We start from the raw sequence: 14235 nt of genomic DNA, 5'->3' as shown, positions 1-14235 counted from the left end.
TAAGTTACAGGTTGTGCAGCAGACATTTCACCACAGAAATGTTCCAACAGGATCTCCAAGCAGAGTTGACAAATAAGTAGTATTTGACAGCAATACCACCTTGAAATCAAGAGCAATAGTTCTATTGGATTGAAAGAGAGGCATTCACAAGCCTACTTGTTTACAGTGCAATAGGGCCGCAACATGGCACTGGATGTTTTGTTGTCTCGCTCTGAACCACAGCACATGGCGCTGAGCACAACTGGAACTTTTGTCTATCTTGACATTGGAGGTTTTACAAGTTACTGCAGTACATTTTACTTTTATTGTGGTTTGAAATGCACTCCTCAAATAATATAAAAATAGCGTTGCAGTTCCTCTTTAAACAAGAATGGAGGCACGCCCAATATTTATAACACGTATTTCGGATTCTCTAGTTTGACAAATATTGCCCTGCACGCGTACGTATCCCGACGCGCGTGTATGTACACGCCCACAGCGCCACCATGTGGCCGCCTGCAGGGGGACGTACCTGACCGTTGTGGTGACGCGCAGCCGGCGGATCCCTGGCGTGGGGAACTGGCGCGAGTTGAGGTAGGAGACGTGCTGCATGGCCCGGTCGAAGCTCTCGATGTCGTCTCCCTCCATCACCAGGGAGGACTGGCTGGGGCTGAACTGCACCTGAGCCGCGGACACGACATCAGCCCCCTGTACAACCCGACCTGCCGAAAGGCTCCACCCTGAATCTGCTCTTTGCAGGGTGACAGACCTCTGTCGTACGTGACAGTTTGGGGTAACGGTTTTTTATCTCTGTAAGGATTCCAACGCATGTGCAGCGATCACCCACTCAGGGTCATCAGAGCTTGACTGGGGCCGTACTCGGATCACAAGAACCCTCTGAGAATGGTTCAATGCCAAGAATTACAGGAAGATGGCCTCAGAAAATTGCCACTTTCTTAAAATTAAAGACTCATTTCACACCTTTTCTGAACTGCACTCTGACTTCATGCATCTCCCGACACATTCATTAAAGCTCTTTAAGTGGAAATGGGGAAAAAAAATATATCAGGCTATAGAATGGGTGTACCAAAGGCTGCTGAAACTGCTCTGTTTTCTTACACAAGTGTAACTCATCCAATGAAAGGACCACTTGTGTGAGGAAAAAAAACCAAACCCTTGCAGCAGATGACAGTGAAGTATTTTGGTTTTCAGAAGAGAGAGTGGATAGATTCCAGCTGCTCCGAGACCAGCACAACCTGGGAGCTCTGCAAGTGCAGTTATCTGAATGTGACATCTCCGACCCCTGCAGTCACCACTCACCTTCACACTGCTACCCACTTCGTCAGGGACCTGGATGTCCAGGCCTTCTTTACAGGTGTACAGACAGTCAATGACTTTCTTGTTGTCCAGCTTCCCAGACCGGATCATTAAACCGGCGAGGTTCCCACGGAAGAACTGGGTCATGCGCGCACTGCCACCTAGTGGCCAACAGAGGAAAACGATATCAGTTAAAACCAGCAGGGGGCGCATTTCTGCTCGGTAACAACAGGCATGCATGTCTCCACATGTGGCAGATGACGAGGGGTCATGCAAAGTTAGTGCTTCGGCTCTCGGGGGCAGGCTGCCAGGACGATGGATGAACTGAAAAACAGGCCTTCCTTCATGCAACGTTTTGTTTCCAATTCGCAAAACAAGCTTAAAAAAGAAAATTAAATAAAAGAAAAAAGGAAAAAAAAATCCAAATAGTGTTGCAGCTGATGTCACAGTGTGATGGTGAACAGGGACAGGATTTTAGAATGACAAGCAAAATTAAGACGCATTTAAAAAACAAATATAGGTGATAAAAGGCACATAAAAAGATATGACATTAATAATGAACTTGATTTCTAAACTATAAAACCTTCTGAAGATAAAATTGAAAACGGCACAGTTCTTCTTTCATAAGACAGAAGAAAGTTACTAAAACGCCTCAGACTAATATACAGACATTCCTGCAGTGATCAGGATCTGCAGAAGCATGCGCATGTTTTGCAAGCTCTCAAACTGTACCGCACACTCGCAACCAGACTTCTCTTTAAATGCACTTTAACAGAGAAACGTCTAAATTAACTATGAAACAAATTTAACAGATCCTCTTCATTTCCAGGGGCTCATCATTTATGACACATTCTCTATGGGAGATATGGGACATAACATTTGCAAAACCTCACAAGTAAACATTCTTAAGGTCAAAGTCTTCACATATCTTGGGCTACAGTGACTTGTAGAAAGTTGAGCCTGGCGCCTAGAGTCACCATCTGGCCCTACATCAACCAGACACTTTCAGACAGGACTGTTTTTTTTACCTTATTCTGGATTAAAGCACAAATGCTGAACATTGCTAACTGGAAGACCCTGCAAGCATTACAATAAGTCTACAGTATTGCTATATCAGAAAATCCCATTTTGTATTTGCATAATTTCTTTCCCCTCAAGCATGAATTAACAGAGGACAAACTGGAATTCCGCTGCCTGAGTCACACAGACTCTTTGCAGGACATCAGTACTGTCGATCAGCCCTTCAAAGTGGTCAAAGGGAGTTTAAGCCCCTGACGTACCTCTGCTCCATTTACAAGTCCATCGGTGAGAATCTGGAGGTAACATGCAAGGTGGAAATCCCACCTGCATCATTCCAGAGCTGCACAGTACCACACAGGCCGCATTAAATCAGGAGTTCTCCCTAAATGGTAACAGTCTACACACCCCCGTTAGATTACTAATCTTACTGTGTTTTGGCAGTGAACGCACAGGATATTCTCAGTTAAGAATAAACGACATTCTTAAACATGAAAAAGGATGGGGAACACAACACATCAGTGCACAACCAGCAGGCAGACAGGCAGGGCTGAGTAACAATGATGGCAGTCACACAGTGACGGAGTCATGCTGCGCTCGAGCGCGTCAGTAAGCACAAACACACAGGAAACACTCCAGCAACCTGACACAGCCTCAGAGGCAGTCTCAGTGTCATTCTCATGTCCTGTCAACTCTGCAGAGAGGCAAGACAAAACAGGGACAAAGGCAGGTTGGTCAAAGTTAAGGACACGCCCGTCTTTTTCATTTGACGTTAGAGCGAAGGCCAGACGTATCAAGACCTTGACGTTTGTTCTCAGTGCAAGACCTACCAGGTATACAATAAAAAATGGGCCTTTCTCACACAGTAGGAAAACTCTGCACCAGATGCAGCACTGCAACCCCAGTTGAGAATGATTTGCAACTAACTGCAATTACGTTTATCACTGAAGAGTCCACCACACACACTGAGAAACCCGCATCCTGAAACAGCATTAGGACATGCTGCTAGTATTTGATACTTAAAGCAGTTTTTTCCTGGTTAAATCCTATTCCTCCATCCCAGTCTATACACAAAGCTGAAATGGGATTATATTCTGTCAATCAACTGCAATGACAAAAAAGTAATGCAAAGTTAAAAAATGTAAAAAAAACACATCTTGATCGGAAATGGACCTATTAGTATGCAGTTATCAGTGACATTTCCACCAGTTTTACTGTAATTAACCAAAGCAGAAACACTGAAAATCTATCTGGCAGATTCACAGGTATTCACATGATCACACTGAAAGGTCAGTGTCAGGCACGACCTCCTCATTCTGTTTCTGCTGTTTGCAGAACAGCGTTTCCTATTTTTCCATACAGTAAAAAAGCCCTTTCCTGTCCGCGCGGTCTGCCGGGTGAAGTCCGGCACCGAGGCGTACCTTGCCAGCAGGCGCCCACGGTCAGCTGCGTCTCGATCTTGGATGCATGCAGGGGGTAGTCCTCAGTGACCAGGAAGGGCTCGTACGAGACGCCATCCACATACAGGGACACGGCGGGGACATTCAGGACGTAGTGATGCCACTCTTTATCGCACACCTGGGGGAAACAGAGAAGTCAGCCCTATCGTCACCCAAGCTGGCGCTCCTCTTTTCTACCCACAATCCTTTGCAGCAAAAACACCAAGCACACAAGGGAGAGGACGCAACTCCACCAGCGGGGAGCCTGGATCGCTCATGGCTGGCTCCGGCCATGGCAGAGCTGCCACAGGGGCAGAAACGCCAAAAATAAAGGAAAATGGTCTTCCCTCATGGAGGTGAAACAAGCATTTTAAGTCATGCTTGGGATTTAGAGGCTAGGAGGGAGCTGGCACCTGAAAGGGATACTGAAGACAGCCGTGGAAGAGTCGGAAGAAATATATAAGCTTCGCAGCACAAATGTCTCACTGCTTTAAAAGCAAACCTGATCTTTTAAGGCGGTTTAGTTACTCTTGGCTTCTGTGCTCCATGTATTTTTGTATATTTTAAACATGGCATCTTAAATACTTGACATTATGCTGTCACTAAGTCACTCATTAAGTTTTACAACAGGAAAGGAATTCTGACAGGTAAGAGTTGTCTAGCTGGTACATTCCTGTCAGTGGAACAACTGCACGGTATATCTTACCCTGAAGCTCTGGCCAGTGCTAGGAGTCTGTTCTTGCTTTGTTGCGGCTGTCCTGTTAATATTTTGAGCTCCATCTTCCCAATAAGAATGAAATGACCCAGTGACCCCAGACTACTGCAATCAATGCACCTCAGCCAACTCGAGAGCCCTGGTGCATTATTAAAAAGGTCACTTTAGCTTTCCTTCCCCTCCAGCTGTGTAATCAATCGAAGAAGCTCAGGGAAAAACATCCATTTCTAAGATTCCAGCCACAATGTTGGCTCTCTGAAGCGCTTTAAAGCTGGAAATTAATTTTTGTGTGCAATTTGAACAAATCCATTTGTCCCGAGAAAGAACTATGGGCTAATTATGTCATTTTTCAAGTATCAAACTAAAATATAATCTACAGTATTTTAATATTTAATATCCAACCTTTAAACAAGCTTTAATGCAGTTTATAAGATAACTTGTGCACATGTTCTGTAGTTTATACACAACAAGCATTTAATAAGAGTCAACTGGCATAAATGCTGTGTTTCACCTTGCTGCTGTATGCACCAATTTAAAACATTTCCCCCTCTTTTATGCTAAAAATATGAATGTGCCACTCAGTTGAGAATGGAGGACCCATTACCCATTTCATTTTTAAATTTTGCAGAAACATAAATACACATTAGGGTGCTGCAGTATCTTCAGCAAACAACCCAGTGACTCAGAATTGTGCTCTAATCACTGGAGGTGCCAGACGCAGAGGAAACAGCCTACAGTTCCTGGCAGTGTGACTGTCCAGAGACTCCAGGATGGCATCATGGTTGTCAGTATGCCTGCGAGGAGGGTGCGCACCCAGGAGGAGGCCTGGACACAGGGCTGTTAAAAACTACACCAGGGCCTGGGCCGACTCCCCTCTCCCTCACCTGGTCCAGCTTCCAGTGGAACTCGGCAGGCTTGTAGTTCTCCGTCTCCGCGGGCTCCTGGCGGAACAGGAAGACGAGGCGGCAGTTGTGCACGTAGAGAGAATAGTGATGCCGGTTCATCTCTGCTGGGGGGGGAGACAGCACAGTTCAGAGCAGCGTTTCCCACGCAGCGGGCTGTGAGGTGCCCCCTGGTGGCGGGCCGAGGGATTGATCAATAACGAGTGGAAGTACTTAAAAATAAGTATGTGGAACTTATGCACTTTTCTGGACACTCCACTCAAAGCGCTTTACAGGTAATGGGGACCCCCCTCCACCACCACCAGTGTGCAGCCCCCATCTGGGTGATGGGGCAGCAGCCAGAGCGCGCCAGTGCGCTCCCCACACACCAGCAATCAGTGGGGAGGAGAACAAGGAATGAAGCCAGCTGATAGATAGGGGTTAGACTGTTAGGAGGCCATAACTGGTAAGGGCCAAGGGCGAAATATGGCCAGGAAGCCGGAGTTACACCCCTACTCTTTTCGAGAAACGCCCTGGGAGACATTCTGTACCTAACTGGGCCTGGAGGTGAAAGCGGTCAAGGAGCCCGTGTAATTAGGGGACTTTTCCAAAGCCACCCTCTTGAAAAGTGTGTGTGTGATGGGGGTGGAGGGGCGCAGTCGAAGAACAGCTCCAGTAAATGTTTAAGTCGATTCAATCAAAGAGGATTTTAAAAAAGCGCCTTAGATACGTTATCAGCGAACAAAACCAAATGTTCATGATAAGACATGAAGTGTACTTAAGGGTGCAAAATTACCCAAGCACAGTCAAAATTCACATGTTGTAATCCAACTCATTGTAGCAGCACACCAGCTGATGAAAGCAGTGACCTTTGCACACACAGCACACCTCCTCCAGTCTGCCAACAAGACAGGTACAGCCCCAACCATTCGCTCCCGAGTCAAAACTCTCCCTGGTTTCTGGTTCTTGTGATCAAAACGTACTGGTGGCTACACTGCAGCTGGCTTCTGGCAACATAAAAGGGCTGGGTTTGGAAAAGGGGTTGGTTAGAGAGTAATAAGACCCCGACGGTGATTTACTGTGGCCTGAGAACTTGGGATCTATTAAAAAAAACACAGGCCTGACTCAAGCAGTATGGACGCCCGATGTCAAACACACTTTTATTAGAGCAATATGAAATGAAGGATAAAATGGCTGGCCCTTTCTGACTTGTACATTATATAAAGCTGTACTAAATGGATAAGAGGTGAGTACACTTAAAGGGCACAGACACACTGTGCACGCACCTGTCTTGTCGGAGTTGCAGAGCACAGTCTCCCTCTCTTTGGCCCCGGGGCCGTGTCTCATCCACACAGAGATAGTGAAGGGCTCCTTGAAGCTGGTGGTCACCACACCCTCAGGGATCTTAATGGACTGGGTGCCGTTGAACTCGAAGACCTGGTCACTGTCATGCCCGTTGTCAGTGGGCAGCCCTACCGTCCAGTTTGCTGTGCTGCTGGGGGCTGGGAGGAGCTCCACTGTGCCAGAGCTGGCTCCTGAAATTACAGTAGTGAAGTAATTAAGAAGGGAACAAGCAATCAGTCTGCGGACAGAGACAGACATGGATTTGAAACAGCCATCGATAACACAACTACAGAGAACAGCAGAGCTCTTACCGCACAGCCTGTGAAGGGACTTCTCTGAGTAGGTGTCTCTGTCACAGCCTTTGCCAATATGGTTGGTCTCCAGTTCAATATGAGCCTGGATGGAGGTGATGGGCTCCTCACAGGTCTCCAAGTGCATGCTGGGAAACAGGGCTAGGCTTCCTGTGCCTGGCTCGTACTCGATCCTCTTACTCCAGCCTGTGCAAAATGACCAGCAAAATGACGTCAAATAACCCAAAAGCCAATCATTTAAAGTGATACACGCTTTACAGATTGGTCACTTCCGCCAAGTCTCAACTTAATGCAACTTAATGACTTGGCACCATGTGCAATATTTCATCCAAAATGTTCTGGCAACAAAACTGGAGTCTAGCATGACGACAAAATGGCTCAGCAATTGGCGAGAGCTGTGCAGTACCTTGCCACCCAGGTTTGCAGGTGGGTTTGATGTTGATTTTGACGAGGACGTCCTCAGATGCTCGGTTTTTGCCACAGTCGTAGGCGGTCACAGTCAGTTTGTACAGACGCTCTTTGCTGTAGTTCAGTTTCTCCGTGTTCTTTATGTAGCCTTATAAAGCAGACAGAAAAGGACAGAAATTAGCTCACCATTAATCGCTCTCACCCCTTTGCGACTTCCTGTTAGCTAAAGAACAAAGCCTACCTGTAGCTGAGCAAGCTCACTTTGAAAAGACAAAAAGATACACAGCAGGCAGGTAACATAAGAAATGACAAGGAATGCATTTGATAAATGCAAATTGCATATCAAAGTAACAACACTGCAATTTGTGTCTTTTGGGTTAACAAAATGGAACTCCCTACTTTAACACAACCAATTGGCTTATCGCCCAACACATGTCACAAGCCCATTTAACTCTTAAAAATGAAGCCAGCACTCCACTCTGTCACCTATTCCTGAAATGCAGGCACTACTTTAGACAAAGAGTGGTGGTAGTGTGGAACAAGCTATCCAGTCATGTTGTTGAAGCTAATACCTAGTCTCCTTTCAAGAAACTTAGCTCATTTAAATATTAACTAGCAAAAGTGTTCAATAGACCAATGGCCTCATCTCAGTTTAACCTCTGTTCAGATCAAATCAATGTTTAAAATCTATCTCAAATTTACCTCTTCCAGATCACTACAGATGACATTGAAAGAAAGGGGTTTTCCAAATATCAGAAGAAGTAATATGTGAAGTAACTGGAAGAAGTAATACGTGAGAAATACTGTACCTAGGAGATTCTGCAACCAGACTGTGGATCAATTTAAATCAAAGAGACATTTACACATTTCCATTATCATTACATCATGACAATATCACTTGTAATAATGAAAATATTACTAGTGACTGGAGTATAACACTTATTGTTTTCGGTGTTGCTCACCACTCTACAAGAAAGACTGCTGTTTCTAGAGGCAGTAAAACAATAATAACCAAATGTATTCCTGGCCTGGAGGGAATGTGACAGGCAGACGGACTAAGACAGCTGAATCATTTAAGACAGGAACAGAAAATATGGTGTAGGGACTTCATTCAGACATTCAAATTCCTCAGAGGTAAGCTTAGGCCCACTCAAGATGGCAAACAAGAGAACTGTTCTCCTAATTAATGTCACTGAATCTGACTCTGTAAGTTGCCTTCATAAAGGGATGGATGATTCTTAGTTCACTGCATATCAAACTACTGCAAAACACCAGGCACAAAATGGAGCACACACCAACACTTCAGTATGCAATAGCCCAGCTGTGCTCAATGTGTATTTCTTTACGGCCTGATGCAGAGGGATGGGGGGTGTTGTAGTACCACAAGGCACCAGCGGAGGAGGTAGTGAGCTGGGGGGGAGGGGGGGGGCGACTCACCATCTTTATCAATGGTGAAGGGCACATCAGGGGTCACGATCTCATAGCTGCAGATCTGGCTGAACTGGAAGGAGCAGTCGGCGTCCACTGCCTCCACTTTCAGGATGTTGTCATACTTCTTGCCCTCAATGACGGTGGCCTTGTAGGACTTCTCCTTGAACACTGGCGGGTACTCGTTAACATCGTTCACCTGAATGTGCACTGTAGCCCTGCCACAGTGAAAATGAAAATGAAACAAAAATGAACTCTCGGCAGATAAGACCAAAATGAAAAACCTGTAAAACACATTTTAAAGCCCTCAGATAACCTGCAAAGAAGAGAGTGTGTATATGCGAAATGACCATTAATAAGGGGTCACTAGGAATACCAACACCCAAGAATTAAGTGTCCTGAAAGGACATTATTATGGAGTGTTTAATCAAAATGTGGCTTCACCTGCTTGTCTGAGGGCTGACCTCCTGGCCAGAGGACGAGGAGGCTGGGACCCCCCTGCAGAGTGAGGAGAGTGGGGTGGAGGTCGGACGCCAAAAATCGATTGTGATTTTTGAGTGATTGCTAATTACCGACAGCTGAGTCGGACTGAACTTGGTTGTTGTCGGCCCTCCTGAACTTTAGTGACAAACTCCATATGTGTTGCACGGAGAAAATGGATGGATCATGGCTGTAGAATGAGCTAGGCAATACAGCGATCTCTGCTTTATAGCAAAATGAAGATGAATCATACTAAACAGAAATACAAAATGTCAAGCAATTATCTGTACTTCTTCCACTGGTTGGAAAGTCACTGTGAATGCTACTGTATTTGTGCACTGTCAGGCTAGGGAGACATAATAATAGTATCATAATAAGTGGAGATCTATGCTGTACAACATGGGCACACAATTCTTGTGAATGACACCTGTCATTATCGTTGCGACCTTTTTCAGTCGCCCAATCTGACAGGCATGTACAGCACGATTCCATGCAAGTTTTTTTAATTCAAAACGGAAACCTACTACGATTATCTATCGTGCATTATAATTCTGTTACACAAAGCACGAGGACATGGTCTGTTGTGTCAAGATTTGTTTTCTGACATTAGTGAATGTTAAATTGCCATCTTTAAATCTTTATATTTGTCTCCCCTCCCTAACAACCCATTTTGAAATAAAGACATCCTTTGCCAGTAACTAAAAGGCACATCATTTGCGTGGATACTTGCAGTCTGTGAAATAATGTTTTCACAAAAGCATTTCTCTCTTAAATTAACCTTTGCACTTGGAGCCCCCCAGAAACAGCTAAGTACACATACTAGAAGAGCTTAATGGCTTGAAAATCATTCCTGCTGCCTGGATAAGAGTGCAAAGCTTGAAACGCCACTCCACAACGAGCTCAGATCTAATCTGCAGGCTGGGATCTCTAGTGCCCTTGCCTTCTTGTCTTCCATGGTAATGGGCTGAAAGAGGACCTGCTGTATAACTGGAGGGGAAACATGGTCGATAAAGATACTGCTGCATTTGCACACAAGCAACAAGAAAACCGGCAAAAGAAAACAAATTCAGCCAATAATCAAAATCTGTTTACCTTATGTCTTGCAAAATGTCACTAGGCGCCCTCGAGTGTAAAAGAACGCACATCTACCTTATCACACAGCACACATGCACAGCCAACAGCAAAGGGTGGATTTTAACAATGTTATTCTGTGACTGAAAAGCACGGCAGAGTCTGGTCTGATTGAAAATCTTCCCTCGCCTTTCCTTTTAATGGCGTTTCTCTGGCCCCACGTGCGGCTCTTACTTGTGGGACTTCTTCATGCTGGCCCCGTCGGGCCCCTCCCCGCAGTCGAAGGCCTGGATGGTGAAGGTGTGCTCCTTCTGCAGCTCGCAGTCCAGCTTGTCTTTGGCCCGAATGACCCCCTCGCCAGTGGACCTGTCCAGGACCACCGCTTCGAAGGGCACGTTCTGCCCATGGATCCTAAACCCACAAATCTCACCTACACATGGCGACAACCAGGGAGGGGGGAGGCGTAACACACAACATGAGAACACCAACCGCAGCCTGTACCGCACATCGTCAGCACAGTTAGAACACACAAACAAAAAAAAGGCCCAAACGTTTTGGCAGCCAAGGGTTTACATTGTGAGGGTCTGTGGAGAAAGCAAAAAAAAGCACTGTGCTTAAACAGGGGTGAGTGCTGAAAGGGGAGGAGGGCAGAGGAAGGGGGGGTAAACTTTTTGTTACGAAAGGAGCAGTCTGATGCCCAAGCCACTGGGTTCACATCGCATTCATTCATTCATGCTGGAAAGAAAACCGAAAGATGCAGACAGGCATTTCACAGGAGTACTTAAGACACCCCCCAGCTAAAAAGAAAAATGTAAAACCAAAAGTGCATGGCCAAGATCTCTGCAACGTACAAATCGTATATATTTATATATCTGGATATAAATACCACGCTGCCGCTGCTGGCTCAGGTTTACCAGAGCACAATGAACAAAAAAAACAGGTTAAAATGCAGTTAAGAAAACAGATGGCGACTAAAAACAGCTTTTGAGTTCAGGTCCAGCACCATTGCAGAAATTCTGTCACTGGTTTAAATCCACTGTTTGTTTTTTTAAAAAAGCAGACTTCCTGTGCAATGTTGTCTGCCCCTCCGACAGCCCCCCCAAAATAATAAGAAAACTAGGGAATTGAAACAAAAGCACTGGATGAGAGTCGGTGTTAGAAATATCGACTTGCTGGTCATCCACGGATATCAGCGGCAGACCGAGAGCACATGCTACAGCCAGGACTGAAGGAAGAGGGGAGAGGACATGAGTGTCAGCCTCCACAGACACGGGACAAGTCTGTCTTGAGCTGAGTTTTCACTTTTTGAGAAAAAAACATTAAGAAAACTCAAAAAGGGCTACAAGAGCTACTAATCCATAACCATGCAGCCTTAAACAAAAGTGCAGTCCTCACGTGGGCTGTATTCAAAATTATTTACAGTATATACCAAAATAATTTGTGGCGTTTCTAAGTCTACTGTGGTGTGTAGGGTTTTGGGCAGTAAAATGGATGCCTCATGCACAGATATTTCTAACAATTTCATTCAAAGGTGCTCATCGCTTTTCATCCAGTTTGTTGTTTTTTTTACGCGAATCAGCAATTCTCTTTTAAAAAAAACCAAAACGAAAGAAAACGGGGACAACGGATGACAGAACATGACAGGAGTTTCTGTGTCAAGTGCTGATTCCCTGTGAGGAGGGGGGCCGGGGTTAGTGGGTTAATAAAACAGTATTAGAAGGGTAGAAAGAGAACCCATTATCACCTTCTTTGGTGACAGTCACCTCAAAATTCTCTACAAAGGGAAAAAAGAAACCCAGGTCAGTTACACAAGAGAGAGACTGAGTATTGAGTACAAATGGCAAATACAGGGGGACAGGGTTCAAGGGGAGATCAATGAGAAGGTATTTGTGAGCATCTGACAAAAGATATACCACAAACAGGGCACTGGAAAGAGCGAGAACTGTATCCTGAAAACCACACAGCAGGACCTCTACCTCTGCCCAAAGCTAAATGTTACACGAGTTCTCGCATTTCATCAAAAACATCTGTTTTGGGCTGTATGAATGCCACGAGGTCTCCCCACCATGCAGAGCACGAAATGTCAGGCCTGTCTTCGAACGCTGGACCAGAAAACCAGTGGTTGTACTTTGTCTCCACATTTTTTCAGGCACCTTAATTGATTTTGTTTTTGGCTGGAGACCTGCTGCAGGTCAGGTAATCTCGTATTTAGAAAATACGCCACCAGCAATTTACACGAAACAAATGAAATGGAAAACTGCTTTTTTCATTTTTCAGCTTGTTATGTTGCTCATAGCGGCAAACCTTTCTCCTGCTACAGTTCTTAGGCACGAGTCAGACCTACATGTTTACCTTTAGGGCATAAAGAGAGAAAACTATTGGGATTTTGACACACCCAATGATACAGACCTGAGGGGACAGCACCATTCAGTGCAGGACTGGAAGTTCTTTCCACATTTAAAAAAATCAGGATAAACAATAATTACACAGTAGTTAAACAGTACACCAGCTTCTCAATTTAAGATATAATAATGTTGTCATTAGGCATATGAATTTTGAAATATACCAATTAAAACAGATCCCACCTGTACAATTTCCATTACAACAAGCACCAGTCAGACTGAGGTCCAGTATTTCTGTTCTTTTTCAAATTGTTACTTTCCAGAAGGGAAATGTCTTTGAAACTATGGCCATTGGGTTCCATCTGTATTTCATATTTCTTTCATTCAAACATGTCGAGTTTCTTTTGAGCACAAGAAGCTATGTTTACTGCTGGGCCGTTTACTAATGCTTCAGATGTAAGTTTTTCTTCAGTTTTCAGTCACATCATAACTTCCATCAGCTCCGGCTGCCCAAGACTATCCCCACCACCGGACTGGTTGAACTCCAACGCTCTTGCAAACTTCACCAATCTGAAACCACGTATCACATCATCATTGACCGGCTGTTGCTTCATTTTCACTACGACTGAGGGCAGGAACGGATTTTTTCCCTGGGTGAGGCTGTTCACAGCAAGCAGTACAACAGATAGCCTCTCTGACTGGGAAACCACCCGCCAGGCTTCTGAATCTTCCAAAAAGAACCTGATTTTCACGTCCTTCCTTAACCAAAAACACCAAAGCTATACTTCAATGAGACTAAATAATAACTTCATGATTCTCTCTCTCTCTCATGACAGATTCCTAACACAAGAAATTGTAGCTGGCCAATAAAGTGATCTTATGATACAATGAGATATAACCGTGTGCATCATCCTTTCTAACCATTTGTGCAGAAGATTTTTGCCAGCTGTGATTACTCACAACTAGTTATAACTATGTATGCAGAACTCTGAATACGTAAACACCCCTATACCTAATCCTTTATTTTTTTCCTTAAAAAATTAATTAAAAAAATTCACTCCAAAGTGGCATTTAAAAAAAGGCAGCACTCAAAAGAAAAACGTACCAACAAATTAGAGCAGCATGCAAAAAAAAAATAAATTGCAGTATAACTGGGAGAGATCCATCTGTTCTTTCTTGAAAAAAAGACTTCCCCCAATATTCTGTCAGGCAGTCTGGCAGAACTTCCTGATGGTGCAATAAAAATCTGGAGCCCTCAAGCAGCATCTTCAGGATCTGGGACGCTTAGTGCCTTGAGCTGAGGTGTTTAAAGCACTGACAGCGGTAGCAGCTGTGCTTCTCATCTCCATTCTCCCTGCAGCAGTGCGCCGGCACCTGGTCCCCGGCCCCTCGGCCCCTCTCGTTCTGCCCTGAGCTGGGCTCCCGTCAGGTAGCTTTGCCCACCTTGAGATCCAGTTACCAGACCAGAGGTGCTTAACGCTCACAGAAATAAATCAACCAGTC

The 14235-nt window shown here is 44.9% G+C and overlaps 1 protein-coding gene across 7 annotated transcripts in view; it reads right to left on the bottom strand.

The window, feature by feature from the left end:
• The window catches only part of clstn1 (calsyntenin 1), a 40317-nt gene that overhangs the window by 8381 nt on the left and 17701 nt on the right, over nucleotides 1-14235 (bottom strand). The window contains exons 3-13 of one of the 7 annotated variants that reach the window (XM_088937890.1): nucleotides 12135-12164; nucleotides 10625-10820; nucleotides 8849-9057; nucleotides 7410-7559; nucleotides 7004-7189; nucleotides 6635-6883; nucleotides 5352-5473; nucleotides 3735-3891; nucleotides 2957-3007; nucleotides 1300-1457; nucleotides 512-660 (exon numbers count right to left, since the gene is read on the bottom strand). In XM_088937890.1, coding sequence (XP_088794016.1) covers nucleotides 512-660; nucleotides 1300-1457; nucleotides 2957-3007; nucleotides 3735-3891; nucleotides 5352-5473; nucleotides 6635-6883; nucleotides 7004-7189; nucleotides 7410-7559; nucleotides 8849-9057; nucleotides 10625-10820; nucleotides 12135-12164 — 1657 coding nt within the window. Of the gene's footprint in view, nucleotides 1-511; nucleotides 661-1299; nucleotides 1458-2956; nucleotides 3008-3734; nucleotides 3892-5351; nucleotides 5477-6634; nucleotides 6884-7003; nucleotides 7190-7409; nucleotides 7560-8848; nucleotides 9058-10624; nucleotides 10821-12134; nucleotides 12165-14235 lie in introns of all 7 variants that reach the window. The other 6 variants (XM_088937889.1, XM_088937894.1, XM_088937891.1 and 3 more) reach the window with 6 other exon arrangements.

The sequence above is a fragment of the Atractosteus spatula genome, chromosome 20 (assembly GCF_055471065.1).
Source record: "Atractosteus spatula isolate fAtrSpa1 chromosome 20, fAtrSpa1.hap1, whole genome shotgun sequence".
NCBI lineage: Eukaryota > Metazoa > Chordata > Actinopteri > Semionotiformes > Lepisosteidae > Atractosteus > Atractosteus spatula.
The sequence above is the reverse complement of the archived record's forward strand: the minus strand, read 5'-3'. Positions and strand labels throughout refer to the sequence as shown.